The sequence below is a fragment of the Miscanthus floridulus genome, chromosome 6 (genome assembly GCF_019320115.1).
Source record: "Miscanthus floridulus cultivar M001 chromosome 6, ASM1932011v1, whole genome shotgun sequence".
NCBI lineage: Eukaryota > Viridiplantae > Streptophyta > Magnoliopsida > Poales > Poaceae > Miscanthus > Miscanthus floridulus.
In genome coordinates, this window is record NC_089585.1 from 116672598 (window position 1) to 116688913 (window position 16316).

Below are 16316 nucleotides of genomic sequence, written 5' to 3' on the forward strand. Positions count from 1 at the left end.
GATGATGCTAAGAAGAGGGGCACCGACGACTGGGATGACGACAAGGACGAAGGGTTCCCCGAGGTGCACAATGCCTTCATGATCTTTGGCGGACCCTCGGCGTGCCTTACGACACGCCAGCGAAAGAGGGAACGCCGAGAGGTCTTCTCGGTTAAGGTGGCCACTCCTGGTACCTCGATTGGTCTCGGGAAGCGATCACCTTTGGTCGAGATGACCACCCTGACCATGTCCCAAATCCCGGGCAGTACCCACTTGTCGTCGACCCGATCATCAGCAACACCCGACTCACCAAGGTGTTGATGGACGGAGGCAGCGGCCTCAACATCCTCTATGCCAACACCCTAGAGCTCCTGGAAATCGACCGGTCATGGCTCCGGGGTGACACCGCACCTTTCCACGGCATCGTGCTGGGGAAACACACACAATCCCTCGGGCGCATTGACCTTTCCATTTACTTCGGCACCCCCTCCAACTACCACAAGGAGGTCCTTACCTTCGAGGTGGTTGGGTTCAAAGGAACCAACCACGCCGTCCTAGGGTGGCCGTGCTACGCCAAGTTCATGGCGGTCCCCAACTACACCTACCTCAAGCTCAAGATGCCGGGTCCCAATGGCGTCATCACGATTGAGTCCACATACGAACATACATATGACTGTGACGTCGAGTGCATCGAGTATGCCGAGGCTCTCGTGGAGGCCGAGACCCTCATCGTCGACCTTGACCGACTTGGCAGCCACCTGCCCGAGCCCAAGCATTGAGCCAGGACTTTTGAGCCCGCAGAGGCCGTCAAACTCATCCCAGTCAACCCTGCATGCCCCGACGACCAGGCGCTGAGGATCAGTGCCACTCTCGACATCAAATAGGAAGTCATGCTCGTCGACTTTCTCTACGCGAATGCCGATATGTTCGCGTGGAGTCCCTTGAACATGCTGGGCATACCGAGGGAGGTCACCGAGCACGCCTTAGACATCTGGGCCGGCTCTGGGCCAGTGAAGCAGTGCCTACGCCGATTCGATAAGGAAAAACGTAGGACCATCAGCGAGGAGGTGCAGAAGCTCTTGGCAGCCAGATTCATAAAGGAAGTATCCCATCTAGAGTGGTTAGCTAACCCTGTGTTAGTCAAGAAGAAAAATGGGAAGTGGAGGATGTGTGTAGATTACACCAGTTTGAATAAAGCATGTCCAAAAGTCCCCTTCCTATTACCTCGAATCAATCAAATCATTGACTCCAATCCGGGATGCGAGACTCTATCTTTCCTTGATGCGTACTGCGGTTACCATCAAATCAAGATGAAAGAGTCCGACCAGCTCGCGACTTCTTTTATCACATCGTTCGGAATGTACTGCTATGTGACTATGTCTTTCGGCCTCAGAAACACAAGGGCCACATACCAACGGTGCATGACCCAGGTTTTTGGCGAACACATTGGGTGAACCGTCGAGGCCTATGTGGACAACATCGTGGTCAAGTCTAGAAAGGTCAGGGATCTCATCGATGACCTGGAGATAGCCTTCAAATGCCTCAGAGAGAAGGGTATCAAGCTCAACCCTGAGAAGTGTGTGTTCGGGGTTCCCTGAGGCATGCTCTTAGGGTTCATAGTCTCGGAACGTGACATCGAGGCCAACCTAGAGAAGGTCTCGACCGTAACCAGCATGGGACCAATCCGAGACCTCAAGGGAGTGTAGAGGGTCATGGGATGCCTTGCGGCCCTGAGCTACTTCATCTCGCGCCTTGGTGAAAAGGGCTTGCCTCTGTACCGCCTCTTGAGAAAATCCAAACGCTTTTCTTGGACCCCCAAGGCCGAAGAAGCCCTCGCCAAGCTCAAGGCACTGCTCACCAGTCCTCCCATCCTAGTACCGCTAGCCAGGGATGAGGCCCTCTTACTCTACGTCGCTACAATGACCCAAGTGGTCAGCGCGGCTGTGGTAGTGGAGAGGCAGAAAGAGGGGCACGCTTTACCCATCCAATGACCTATCTACTTCGTCAGCGAAGTGCTCTCCAAGACCAAAACGCGCTACCCCCACATCCAAAAGCTGATTTATGCCATAGTCTTGGCTCGGCATAAGCTGCGTCACTACTTCGAGTCCCACCCAGTGACCGTAGTATCGTCTTTCCCCTTGGGAGAGATAATCCATAACCGAGAGGCCTCGGGTAGGATAGCCAAGTAGGTCGTCGAGCTTATGGGGGAAGCCTTGACTTTTGCGCCTTAGAAAGCGATTAAGTTTCAGGTCTTGGCTGATTTTGTGGCTGAGTGGACCGACACCCAACTGCCACCTGCTCAAATTCGGACGGAGTGCTGGACCATGTACTTCGATGGGTCCCTGAGGAAGATGGAGTCAGGCGTGGGTCTGCTCTTCATCTCGCCCTTGGAGTACACATGCGCTACATGGTTCGGCTCCACTTCGCCACCTCCAATAATGCAGTCGAGTACGAAGCCCTCATCAATGGCTTGCAAATCACCATTGAACTTGGGGTATGGCATCTCGACGTCCGAGGTGACTTGCAGCTCGTCGTCAATCAAGTCATGAAGGAGTCAAACTGCCTCGACCCCAAAATGGAGGCATACTGTAGGTTGGTACGTCGCCTAAAAGACAAGTTCGATGGTCTCGAACTCAACCACATCGCGTGGAAATACAACGAGGCCGCGAACAAACTGGCAAAGATGGCATCGGCATGGGCTCTGGTCCCCCAAACGTCTTTGCCAGAGACCTTCACAAGCCTTCCATCGACTATGCCTCAGTAGTGGAGGAGAGCCCACTGGCCGAACCCACCATAGGCCTCGACGCCCCCTTGCCACCGAGACTCCTTCGGCCGAACCCGAGGTCATGGAAGTCAACACAGAGACTCCCTAGACCGACCAGGACATGGACTGGCGAGTCCCGTTCCTTGATTGACTCGCTCGAGGAGAGCTTCCTAGTGATAGAACCAAAGCCCAATGGCTTGCGCGATAAGCCAAAACTTACATCCTCTGCAATGGCAAGTTGTACAGGCGAAGTCCATCTGGCGTCCTCCAACGATGCATCACCACCGAGGCAGGCCAGGCCCTACTTGGGGACTTGCACGTAGGGGCCTACGGGCACCATGCGGCGCCTCAGACGCTCATTGAAAACGCCTTCTGCCAAGGGTTCTACTAGCCGACAGCGGTTGCTGACGCCACCAAGTTAGTACGCTCCTGCGAAGGATGCCAGTACTATGCACGGTAGACGCACCTCCCAGCCTAGGCCCTCCAAACCATCCCCATTACATGGCTGTTTGCCGTGTGGGGGCTCGACATGGTCAGACCTCTACAGAAGGCCCCCGGGGGCTACACCCATCTACTGGTAGCAATCAATAAGTTCTCCAAATGGATCGAGGCTCGCCCGATCAATCAAATCAAATCCCAGCAAGCGGTGCTATTCTTCACTAACATCATCCACAAGTTCGGGGTTCTGAACACCATCATCACCGACAACGGAACACAGTTCGCTAGCCAAAAATTCTTGACATTCTACGACGACCACCACATCCATGTGGCCTGGTCGGTCATAGGACACCCAAGGACAAATGGCCAAGTAGAATGCGCCAACGGCATGATTCTACAAGGCCTCAAGCCAAGAATTTACAACCGGTTGAAAAAGTTTGGCAAGAAATGGCTCACTGAACTTCTGTTGGTCATCTAGAGCCTGAGGAACACTCCAAGCTGAGCCATAGGGTTCACACCTTTCTTCCTAGTCTATGGAGCTGAGGCCGTCCTCCCCACTGACTTGGAATATGGTTCCCCGAGGCTACAGCCCTACAACGAGCAAAGCAACCGCACCACCCACGAAGACGCCCTCGACCAACTAGAGGAAGCCAGAGACATGGCGCTACTACATTTGGCCAAGTACCAGCAAGCCCTACGATGCTATCAGGCCTGGCGCATTCAAAGCCGAGACCTAAAGGTAGGCGACCTAGTGTTGAGGCTAAGGCAGAGCAACAAGGGCCGCCACAAGCTGACCCCGCTGTGGGAAGGACCATATATCGTCGCCCAAGTGCTGAAGCCCAGGACCTACAAGCTAGCCAACGAGAAGGGCGCAATTCTCAACAACGCTTGAAACATAGAACAGCTACGTCGCTTTTACCCTTAAATTTCCAAGCATTGTATACATTGCTTCTCGAAATACAATTAAGAAGCGTTCTTCAGTTGTTTTAATTCCTCGAGAAACCTCCCCAGCCCCATCACGGGCCTTGACAGTACGATAACATCACAAGGGAGACACGGCTCTGCTTCTGTAGAACTGAGCCTCCCTCGGGGGCTAGATGGGGGATTCCCCCCTAAGTCCCACGCACCATTTTTTAGTCATTTTTTGAAAAAATTCCTACGCCAAACTCTCTAGCATGCTCCGATGAATCGGTTGTAAAAAACCTAAGGACCAAAAAGTCTGTTCTAGGGATAGAAGGCCGGTAGAGTCACGAGACGGCCTACGCCCCTGGGCTACAGCACTCCCTCACCACCTTTCGCCCAAGGGGCGGCTTAGGTTCTGAGTAGGTTTTTTGCAAAAGAAATCTGATCAGAGACAACAGAGGGCAGAGGCTCAGAAATACAAGAAAAATGATTAAGAAACACGAGTACTTTAAAAAAGGCATCGACAGCCACAAGCGTTTAGGCTCAGGGCCTCCAGCATCGACAGACGAAGGGGGAGGGACCACCTCCTCTTCGAACAGCTTGGCTAGTGCCACGCCGGGGCCCTCCGTTGCCCCTATTAGCTTCGGGACCGCCTCATTGGCCTCCTCGTCATCGTCGGGCAGGACGTAGCCATCGCTGATGGCCTAGAGGTCAACGCCAATATAGTACGAAGCGATGATGGCCAGCGCGTGCTTGATGCCCGTATGTAGCGCCCCTCAGAGTCGCTCGCCCACTTGGCCACTCAACGCAATCAGGCAGCTCCCGAGAGAGCTTCCTGACTAGACCCCCTCGACTTCCAGGGCCTCGCAGGCGGTACGAGCGGCGCTCTTCAGCGCATCGTGCTCCCCGATCTTGGTTTCAAGCACCACCTGCACTGCGGCGGAGGCCTCGGCTACCTAGGTGACCTCCTTCTCTAGCTCTGTGCCAAACGCAATGGAACAAGGTTGAGTGCAAAGGAGTACAAGCCAGAACAAGGGCGAAAGTCTACGGAACTCACCCTCGGCCTTCTACCCCCAGCGTCGGGCCTCGACCTGAGAGGCCTCGGCTTTCTCCTTCTAATGCTGGGCCTCGACCCGAGATGCCTCGGCCTTCTCCTTTAGGCGCTGGGCCTCGAGCCCAGCAGCCTCAGCCACCCTGGAAGCCTCTCTCCCTAGCTCTACGTTACACCAGGGAGTTAGGGAGCGAACACAAAAAAGTGAATAAAACGAGGGGAATAGGACTCACCCTCGGCCTTTCCCCTCCAAACCACAGCCTCAGTCCGGGAGGCCTCAGCCACCGTAAGGGCCTCATCCAAGGCACCTTTCATCAGCTGGTGCGCACTCTGCTCTGCCCCTAGCTGCCCAGCAAGGACCTTGCCCGAGGCTGTGGCTTCTCCAGCCCAGGACTTGAAGGTGTCTCGCTCACCAGCCACGCGGGTCAGCTCCTCCTCTGACTCCTTGACCTGCACCGCTAGAGGGGTGACCTGCTCCTAGGCTGTGGCTGCCTCGACCTTTACATTGGCACAACGAAGGCGGAGGTCCTCCACCTCCATGCTCCACGCCGCCAGATGTTCATTGGCGCCGGCAAGCAGGCCCTTCTGCCGCTGGAGCTGGTCCTAGATGTCCCTCTCCCGCCGGAGAAAGACTAACTTCCCGAGGGACCAGGTCTCAAGCTCCTAGGTAAGCAGAACAGGGGTCATTCACTACAAGAAAACTCGGAAAAAGACAGCACCGCATGAGAAAAGAAAGCGTGAACCTGGGTGACTCCAGGCAGATCATTGGCCACCACGGACAGCGTCGTCCATAGTGACTGCTCCGCCAGCTAGTGGTATTGCTTGAAGGTGTCCTAGCGCCCGCCCTCGGCCGCGTCCTCAAGTGCGAACAAAGGCTCCCCCTCTGCCACAGGACACGTGGGTGATCCCACTCGTGGGGCTTGGGTCGTACCCGCACGAGGGCCGAGCTTCCCTCGCCCAGGGTCAGAACCGACTATTCCATGACGCCGGCCACCTCGACGTTGACCGCCTCCTACACCTGGGGTCTTTCGTCAGAGGAGATAGGAAGGACCTCCACCTCCTGGGTGCTCTCCTACAACGACGGCGGGCCTTGAACCAAGGGTGCCACCGAGGCCTCCGCCACCTTCATCTCCACTTCCAGGGCCGATGGCCTCACCGCGATCACATTGGCCTCGGTGGTCCTAGGGGCTCCAGCCTCCACCATCGTGGCCTCGGTGGTCGCGGGGGCTCCGACGCCCGCCGCTATGGCCTTAGTGGTCCTGGGCGCCCCAGCCTCCATCGCCTTGGCCTCAGAGACCCTAGGGGCCTCGACCTCGGTGGCCTCGGCAACTAAGGGCACCTCGGCCCCATCCAACTCACGGGCCTCGCCCTCACGGGGCGGAGGCGCTCCCTCCCCCATCTGTGTCGGGGCTGCCTCGGCAGCCCCTCCTTGGGTGGCTGGCTCCTTTGGGTCGGCCCTCGCCGACGCCGCGCCACGTTGTAGGGCGGCTTGTGCCTCCGCCACCCAGTGGGCGGTGGAGCCGGGGTTCACCTTGAGCGCTTTAAGGGGCACCAAGGTAGGCACCTCCGTAGGTCGCTTCCGGCTAAGGACAAAACACTTATAGGGTCAGCACAAGACAAAAGAACGAACGAAAAACGCTGCGGCTCCACCAAAAATACGCTTACCTCGAGCGGGGCTGCAACCGCTTCGGCACGGCGACCCTCGTCTGCAAAGGCGGTGGCGGCGGTAGAGGCACGGCCTCCGTATCTGTCGGTGCCGGCCGATCCTCGATGGACCCCGGCGCCCCCTCGGTCCTCTGCAGGGGTAGTTGCGTCGCCCCCACCGCCACCCGCTCCACCACTGCCGCTGAGCCCACCGGGCTAACGGCACGCTTGCCCAACGCCCGCTCCTCCGGCGTGTTGGCCTCGGCCCTAAGGCGGGCAATCGCTGACCCCAGGGCGGCTCCTCCTCCTCCTCCTAGGAGCACCGGGCTGCTTGCCGACACCCCGGGCACCGTCTCCTCAATGTCAGGGAGATGGTCTAGGGGACCCCGCCCTATCTCGCCCTCGTCATCTCCTTCTGAGGCATCCGCCGATAGCGACAGCGACGGGGACTAATCCAACGGGAGACCGTCCTTCCTTTGCTGCCGGCGACGCTTATCCAGTTCCTCGCATGCAAGGATCTTCTTCGTGCGCTTCGCCACCTTGGCATCCTTCCGCCTTTTCTGTGCCTCAGCGTGCGCCCGGTTGGCCGCCCGCCACCTTGTGTCCTCAGGAATGGGCGGCGGGGAGGCTCGCACGTCCCTCATCCCCTGCAGGAACGACGAACATGGATAAGGGAACAAGAAACAATGAGAAACGAGGATGCCTTGGGGGTTGTAGCGGCACATGACTTACCAGTGAGAGGAACCCCCACGACGGGCGCATCATGAAGGGGGTCAGGCCACTGCCCCTCAGCTTCGCCTCCACCGTCTCCCCCACCCAGCAAACAATTTTCTCATCGGAAAGGGTAGAGGCAGACATCCGGATGCCCTCGATTGACTCATCTAGCCTCATCTCGAACAGGCGCCGCCACCGAGCCATCAGCGACAGCACCCTCCGGCGGTGGGAGGCGGCCACGACCACAGCCACAGTAAGGCCATGGCCCCGTAGCCTATCTAGCCCCTCCAGGAGCGGCTGTAGCTTGGGCTGATCCTCCCTCGGGACGCCATACTTCCACCTCTCTAGGCAACTCCCCACGATCCACCCGATGTAGGGGGGAAGTCTACCGTCGTCGTTGCGAAGATAGAACCAGCTCGTGTACCATCGGCGATTGGTTGATGAAAGCTAGGCCGGGATGTAGAGGTGCTGACAGTCCTAGCGCACCTAGAGAGTGTAGCCGCCAGCCCTCACCACCTTCCTCATGCTCGACATACCCGTCGGCTTGGTGGTATGCCCCACCCGAAAGAGGTGGAGCCATAACTCCTAATGGGGAGCAATCCCCAGATACCCCTCGCAGACAGCGATGAAGATGGCCGCCTGTGTGATGGAATTGGGGTTGAAGTTATGGAGCTCCAGGCCATAGTAGTGTGGGAGTGCCCACATGAACTGGTCCGCCAGAAGACTGAGGCCGCGCTCATGAAAAGACACGAAGCTCACGACATAACCGTCGTGAGGCCTCGGCTCTGGCTCGCCCAACGGAGCGATCCACTCTAGCCTATTGGGGTCGGTAACTGGACGAAGGAGCCTACCATCGACGAGCAACTGAAGCATCTCCACGGTGATGTCGGATGGACCCCAATGGTCCACCTCGATGACAACAATGTCACCGGCCATGAGTGCGATGAAGGGTTCGACTACGGTGGTGAGTCTCTCTCTCTCTCCCTCTCTATTTCTGCCTTGCCTCTCTCCCTTCTTCCTCTCGGGGCTCTCTGCTCTAGCGACGGCTCAAAGGTAGCAAAGCTGATGCAGGCCAGATAAGGAGGGGAGGGGCGAGGCTCGTTACGTATTTATGTAGGATGAAGGCAAACAGATGGGCGACGAAATCGGGAAAGTTTCCCTCAGATTCGGTGCGGTTAATCCTTATCCGATTTTACTGCCCACATGCCCACCTTCTCCTCGCTAATCGCAGGAACAGTTACATCCCATCCGCTGACACCACGTCGCGTCTGACCGCTATAGTGGTAGGCGTCGTTCCGCCTCCCCAAGAAAATCACCTCAAAAGGTGCGCCAGCCGTTGTCGAGCCTATGGGGGAGATATCCCCCCACCCTATTCCTTTTAGGCGAAGGAACTAGGCACCGAACCCGTTACGGTCTAGGGGTTCGAAGGCTAGGCACCTAAGGGTTTCGATAGCTGCCCCATGGTAACATAGTCAGGGATGACCGCGGGCGAGCTTGCATGGGGCCGAGGCCCAAGCAAGCGAAACGCTTGAGATGCCCAAAGTCGTGTCCAAAACCAGTAGGGAGGTCTCCGAATGGGATCCCACTGTAGGAAGGCACCGAGCCATTGGGGCCTAGTGAATGGCCCCGGCACCCACTAGAGAAACCCTCTGGTGCTCTTGGAGTGCGTCTCTAGACCGCTAGCTGACCCCTAGCGAATGGGGCACGGGCCTCCACTCGGACTCACCCGATAACAGCTCACCGGAAGTGCCACCACTCGCGCCCATCGAGGGTAGCTTGGCATATTCCACCCCTCCTTCCAAACGAAAAGGAAGCGTGAGGGTCGTACAAAAAGCCAGGGGAACCCCTGATGGCCCTCTCGCTCCGTACAGAGGCTAGGGGGCTCTTCCTGCAACCTTGCCGAGACCTAGCGACCGAGGCTCACATTTGAGGGGGCTCGGCAAAACAACCCCTCGTTCCAAGCAAAAAGGACACACGAGGGTCGTTCAAAAAGCTAGGGGAACTCCAGATGGCCCTCTTGCTCCATGCAGAGGCTAGGGAGCTCTTCCTGCAGATATGCTAAGACCCCGTGACCCAGGCTCACACCTGAGGGGGGCTCGGCAAACAAACCCTCACGCATGAGGGGCGTACAAAAAAAGCCAGGGGAACTCCTGATTGCCCTCTCGCTCCATGCAGAGGCTCGAGGGCTCTTCCTACAGCTTTGCTGAGACCCAGCGACCTAGGCTCACACGCGAGTGGGCTTGGCAAACAACCCCTCCGTCCGAACGAAAAGGATGTGCGAGGGTCAAATAAAAAAGTCAGGGGGACCCCCGACCACCCTCTCGCTCTATGCAGAGGCTCAAGGGCTTTTCCTGCACCCAAGACAAAGACAAGCGACCCAAGCCCGCACTTGAAGACTTAAAAAAACGTGATAAAGGGCATCGAGCCCATTACGGTCTAGGGGTTCGAAGGCTGGGCCCCTAAGGGTTTCAACAACCTCCCTAGGGCAACAGAGTTAGGGACGACTATGGGCAAGCCCGTACGGGGCCAAGGCCTAAGCAAGCGAAATGCTTGGGACGTCCTAAGTCGTGTCCGAGACCGACAGGGAGGTCTCCGAATGGGATCCCACTGTAGGGAGGCACCAAGCCACCAGGGCCCAGCGAATGGCCCCGGCACCCACTAGAGAAACCCTCTGGTACTCTTGGAGTGCGTCTTTGGACCGTCAGCCGACCCCTAGCGAACGGGGCATGGGCCTCCACTCGGACTTACCCGATAACAGCTCACCGAAAGTGTCACTGCTCGCGCCCACCGAGGGTAGCGTGACATATTCCACCCCCTCCCTCCGAGCGAAAAGGAAGCACAAGGGTCGCATAAAAAGTCAGGGGAACTCTTGATTGTCCTCTCGCTCTATGCAGAGGCTCAGGGGTTCTTCCCGCAATCTTGCCGAGACCCCGCGACCCAAACTCGCACTTGTGGGCTTAGTAAATACGATAGCATCCCTCGGTCAACGTGAGAAAAAGACCCTGGAGGAATGAATCCATCCCCCCAGGGCCTCGGGGGCTACACCCAGTGGGTGCGCTCACGTGCACCCACCGAGGCCTCGAAATACGAAATACCATTCCGCCAGGAGCCACCGCAAGTCAAGCCTCATTAAAACCTCAAGAAGAGCGCTCACACTCTCCCTGAGGCTCGTGGGCTACTGTCGAGTACCATAAAACGGGGTACCCCGAGCGCATACCAAAAGAACCACTTAAACCCCGTTAATAACAAAGCCAAAGGGTAAGCCATGTGTTAAACCCTGGCCTCATTCGAGCCTGCTGGCTCTCCGCCTCGCTCCTGGCCTCGCAGAGGAGGTCTCAGCGGCCTGCCAAACCTCCGCCTCGCGCGAGGCCTCGCACAGGGGGCCTCGATGGGGAACTAATTCTCTGTCTCGCCCGAGGCCCCACGCGTAAAGCCTCGAACAAAGATGTCAATTCTCTGTCTCGCTCGAAGCCGGCTCGGCAACAACCCGTCGCTTCCCGCCTCGACTAGTCTCCCCGACAGCGCGCCGCATCCCATTAATGCACCAACTACTCCTGTGATATCAGCCGAACGATGGCTCAACACCGCGGAGTGGACGATGAGATGGGAAGTCACGTCAATGCCATACCATCCCAGACAGGGCATGGCGGGGATTACCGGCACTGTGCTCCGATGATGTGCCCACGATCAGCGCCTATGCTACACTGTACCACCGAACCCCCACCCCAGAGACAACGTGGCATGGGGAGTCAAGTCTGGGTCACCATAACCTCAGAATCAGTGTATCAGACCGACTACTCTCTCCAAGCCTCAGCAATCTACTCCAGGGTCTCGGCAACCCTGGGATTCATGTCTACCGAGCCTCCCACGATGGCTCAGCCTCGGAACCAACTGGGCCTCAGCTTCTCGCATAGTCAACACATAGTGACCAGCACACTGACCGCCACACCCGCTTTGGGGTAACATTGGAGCCCCCACAACGCACAGGATCGGATGTGACCGGCGCGTCGCCCTAGTGCTTCAAGGACGAGACCACTCTGTCGCCCACACCGCCACAACAATAGGCTACAGGGCTTGGACATGCTACCTCTGTTCGCACAATGCCATGTAGCTAGTGCATGTATCACCCTTGTCCCCCCTTCAGCTATAAAAGGGAGGGACCAGGGTTGTTTCTAGGAAGGAAAAAAGGATTTTAGACCTATGCCCACGCAACAAACTCATGCATGAACACACAGATGAACACTCAAGCTTCCCCGCTGTCTGAGATCGACATCTCAAGCAATCCATGCCACTCCACGTAGAGACCTGGGACTAGCTCCCTCTCTCGCCCTGCTTGTAACCCCCTACTACGAGCACTTCGGTGCAAGGAATACAAGATCAATCTCTCAATCTGGACGTAGGGTGCTCATTACCCGAATGAGTATAAACTTTGTGTCTCTTTGCATCACCATCCAGGATTGGGAGCATGCAGTACAAATTTACTAGTTGGTTGAGGGCCCGCCGGTCCGAAACACCAACAAAATCATTATCCAATGCACAACAAAATAACTTTTTGAATGGTGTAAAAAACCCTAAAGTCTTAAAATATTGTACCTTGTATATTAGTAAACAAGTCAAGGGTAGTAAAAAGGATGCAACATGGGCCTAAAACTAAATATTCTAGCTAAAAATGGAAATGAAATTATGTATGAAAGGATCAAGATGCCTAAGAGAGGGGTGAATTAGACAAATTCTAAATTTTTACAATAATTAAACCCTACACTTAGCCTATTTCACCCCTTGTGTCTAAAATGTGTTTGTATTGTTCTTCCGTACAAAAGTTTTGCACCCTAGGTTCCAATACTACTCTAGCATAGTAATTCTAGGAATGTAAAGACATGAAATAAATTTCTCAAATGTAAATGCTCAAAATAAAGAGAGGAAAAGAAACATGGCGATATTTTCCTGAGGTATCGAAGAGTCGTCACTCCCCACTAGTTCTTATTGGAGCACCCATGCAAGGGTGTAGCTCTCCCTTGATCCACGTAAGGATCAAGTGCTCTCTATGGGCTGACTCTTTGACACTCTGTCGTACTGAATCGCCCACAACCGCTCACAAAATGACTTGGGTCATCCATAAACTCTATCGGATGATCACCAAGCTCCTAATCATCACCGAGCCGTTCAAGTGATGGCGACCACCAAGAGTAACAAGCATAAGCTCTCACTTGGCCAAGACAAGCCTAATGAGTAAGGTGGATGCACACTTGCTACTCCCTATGCACTAATGAGGTCCTTAATCTTGGATTATCAAATCTCAATCACCCCACTAGGCTCTTGCTCTCCCTTGTACTCCAAAGGTGCTTCTCAGCTAAACAAATGGGCAAGAGAACCTCAAATGGACGGGTGGGATATGTATTTATACCTCCCATTCAAAACATAACGGTTGAGGGCCAACTCAGCAAGTATCGGAATGACCGGACGCTCCGATCAAGGTGACCGGACGCACCGGTCAGTGTAATACATGAGCGTGTCAGAAAGAGCTATTTGCACTGATCAGACTCTAGCCTGCGTCCAGTCAGCACCCATTGGACACGTTCGGTCATCAAAAACTCTTTCTAGATCCTTATTGATATTGACTAGACGCTGGCACCTAGAGTCTGGTCATTTCTCTGTTCAGCGTCTGGTCCGTGGTTAACAACCTGTCTACGCTGCTATAGATACGGCTAGCATCGCATCCGATGAGCATTGGAGTCTAGCATTCGGTCGCACTTTGACTACTGCTGTTGATCAAATGAACTGACTCTCCAAGCTGCATCCTGTCACAACCGAATCAGCGTCTGATCAGTCATTTGAGTCTCCATTTGTTTCTAATTTAAAATTCTTTGTGAATGAAGTTGACTCCTATCGATCTTAGGGCTATTCCTGAGCTACCTAGTGCTAAGTTTGACAAGTGTGCACCACACCTAATCCTTTAGACTTACCTAGGTTAAGTTACTACTCTATACCCCCCTTAATAGTACGACCAAAGGAAAAACAAAGTCATAAACTACTCTAAATGTCTCTCCAACACCAAACGACACTTAGAACTAGTCTGTCCATAACCTTGTCGTCTATCCTTTGAAAACTGAAACAATTTCCATTGACAGGGGTATGACAACCATGATTGCCCAATCAGTTTGTATTACCATGACATAACTCAAATTGACTTTACAAAACACACGTTAGTCATAGTAATCTCATGTCATCATTAATTACCAAAACCTAACTAGAGGCCTAGATGCTTTCAATGTAAATAACTAGGATCTGTAGATCATGTAACCATAAGTGTAAATGAAACAACCATATTGGTGTCAATAGTCAAGGGTATTATAACCTTAAGTGCAAATGAAATCATGTGAAGGAACACCATACTAGTGTAAAATTGCATAATCCTAACCTCAACAAATTTGCTTTTGTTTCTTCAAAAATACTATTTTGTATCCCAAATGAATTTATGCTTTCAGATCATTAAGTTTAGATTTCAAATACATATTTCATAGAAAATGTATCAAAAATGAATTTCATGGTTATGGAAATTTGACACTATTAAGTTTAAAAAGCCTAGAGTGTCTATGTGAACAATGCAGTCCCACGTGTAAATCATGGTGAGGTATACATTGAGACCACGTAAGAAGGAGCCAAACCAATGTAACTAGTGCATAAAATGTAGCATGTTTTATCACTAATAAATCATTCTTGTGATAGTAATCGATTTTAGGCAGTTTACTCAAAGTCACATAGAGCGTAAAATAGGTCACAAAGTCTTTGCAAGCATTGCAATCCATGTGTAAGTCTTAGTGAGGTATTTAGTAGGTCAGCGTGCATGGAAAAAAATGCTTGTGCATAAACCATAATAAGCAAGCAAGGATGTTATGCACCCAACATTTCTATTTGATAAGTGATTAGGAATGCCAGATAACATGAATTTGAAAATATTTTCTAAAAATTCCCAATATTTATTTAATTTGTTTTCAATTTAGAGAGTGGAAAATGTGTGTTTTTTTAAAATGCCTATTAATTTAACTAGTTGCATGCATTTATGCATCTGCATTAATTTTATTGAGTAAAAATGTTTTTTCAAATAATTAAGTTCAAATAGGTTTTGTTGTATTTTAAAACTAAAACTTTCATCAATATGTTTGCAAAATATTTTCAAATTTTGTTTGAAAATGAATTAAAAATAGATTTTGAAAGGGGTTTCCAAATGTGTTCGACAAACATTCAAGTTTAGTTTCAAAATCAAATTTCAAACTTTTATTAATTTCAAAATATAGTTTCAGGATGGTTTGCAAAATAAAAAACGCTTTAAAAACTGTTTCGGCTGAAATCCTATGAAACCCAGCCCACAAATCCGCTCCTCCTTTTCTATTTGGAAAAGGTCTACATTACCTCCCTTCAACTTTTGCAAAAGTCTGTTTTTCCTAGTTTAAAAAAAGATTATTTTTGCTCCCTAAACTCTAAAACCGGGTAAACCACCTCCCTAAACTTTTAAAATCGTTCGTTTTACATCCCTGACTAGTTATAAGCGATTTTGAAAGGCAGGTTTTGTCTTTTTCTTTTTTATTTATTTTGACTGAATCTTTGAAAAATCATAGTAAATCATAAAGAATTATAAAATAGAAAATCTAATTTTGTTAGACTCCATATGAGTATATCTACACAGTGAACCTATATTATGGTATGCTTTAGTATAAATTTTTTGTTGTAGCTTTAGATCTATGCTTTTTCTATAATTAATTCATAGCTGTAGTTTTTATGGTCCAATTATGGTGAAATTTTTATTTTAGGCTAATTATTGTGATGCTTGAACTTTAATAAAAATTTCATACTCATTGGATCATGTATAACTTAATTATAGATTTATATAAATCTATAACTAAGTCATACATGATGCAATGTGTATAAAAGTTTTACTACAGTTTAAGCATATAATAATTAGCCCATCATAAAAATTTCATCACATAATTGGACCATAGAAACTGTAGCTATGAATTAATTATAGAAAATCATATATCTAAAGCTACAACAAAAAATTATACTAAATCAAATCATATTATATATTCACTGTGTAGATCTACTAATGTGGAGTCCAACAAAATTGGATTTCTATTTTATGATTTTTCTATGATTTAATATGATTTTTTCAAAGATTCAACCGAAATAAATAAAAAAGAAAATAACAAAACCACATTTGAAAACCGCTTATAACTGGTCAGGGAGGATAAAACGAACAGTTTTAAAAGTTCAGGGAGGTGGTTTACCCGGTTTTAGAATTCAGGGAGGAAAAGTAGACTTTCGCAAAAGTTGAGGGAGGTAAAGTGGAATTTTTCCTTTCTATTTCTTTATTTTTGTTTTCAGCCCACTTCATCTTTTCATTGGGTCGATCCCGTTTCTCTCCCCACGCCTTCCTCTTTTTATTCTTGGGCTGCCAGCCCAATAGTTGGCCCGTTTAGCTGCCAACACAGCCCGGCAGTCATCCTATAATTACTACGGAGTATGTTAGAAGCAGGTTACAGCTACAGGAATCCCTGTTTCCTAAAAAAACAATCTAAAGGAATCCCTCCTTTAGGAAAGTGCTTTTTGTGTCAAATTAGGTTTTCAGCTATATACGCTGGTCATTCAGTTTCTAAGTCTGCAAATGCTAATGACTGCCTCAAACACGAGGTGTGCCTCCGGACATGTTTGATATGCTGTACTAAACTGTAGTCACCTAGATCTAGGTATTTAAATATGTGAACTAATAGTGAACTAAACTTTAGTTTTCACCTCAACTAGCCATTAATCCATTATTAGTTGATAAAT

General features: G+C 51.4%; 1 protein-coding gene across 1 annotated transcript; it reads left to right on the forward strand.

Annotated features, from left to right (window-relative positions):
* Nucleotides 1-299: 299 nt before the first annotated feature.
* On the forward strand, nucleotides 300-758 carry LOC136461075 (uncharacterized). The gene has a single exon (XM_066460533.1). The coding sequence runs from the start codon at nucleotides 300-302 to the stop codon at nucleotides 756-758; it is 459 nt and encodes a 152-aa protein (XP_066316630.1).
* The last annotated feature ends 15558 nt before the right edge of the window (nucleotides 759-16316 follow it).

What these genes read in the sequence shown, in the direction of transcription:
- LOC136461075 (XM_066460533.1), top strand. Translation starts at nt 300, where the DNA reads ATGGACGGAGGCAGCGGCCTCAACATCCTCTATGCCAACACCCTAGAG.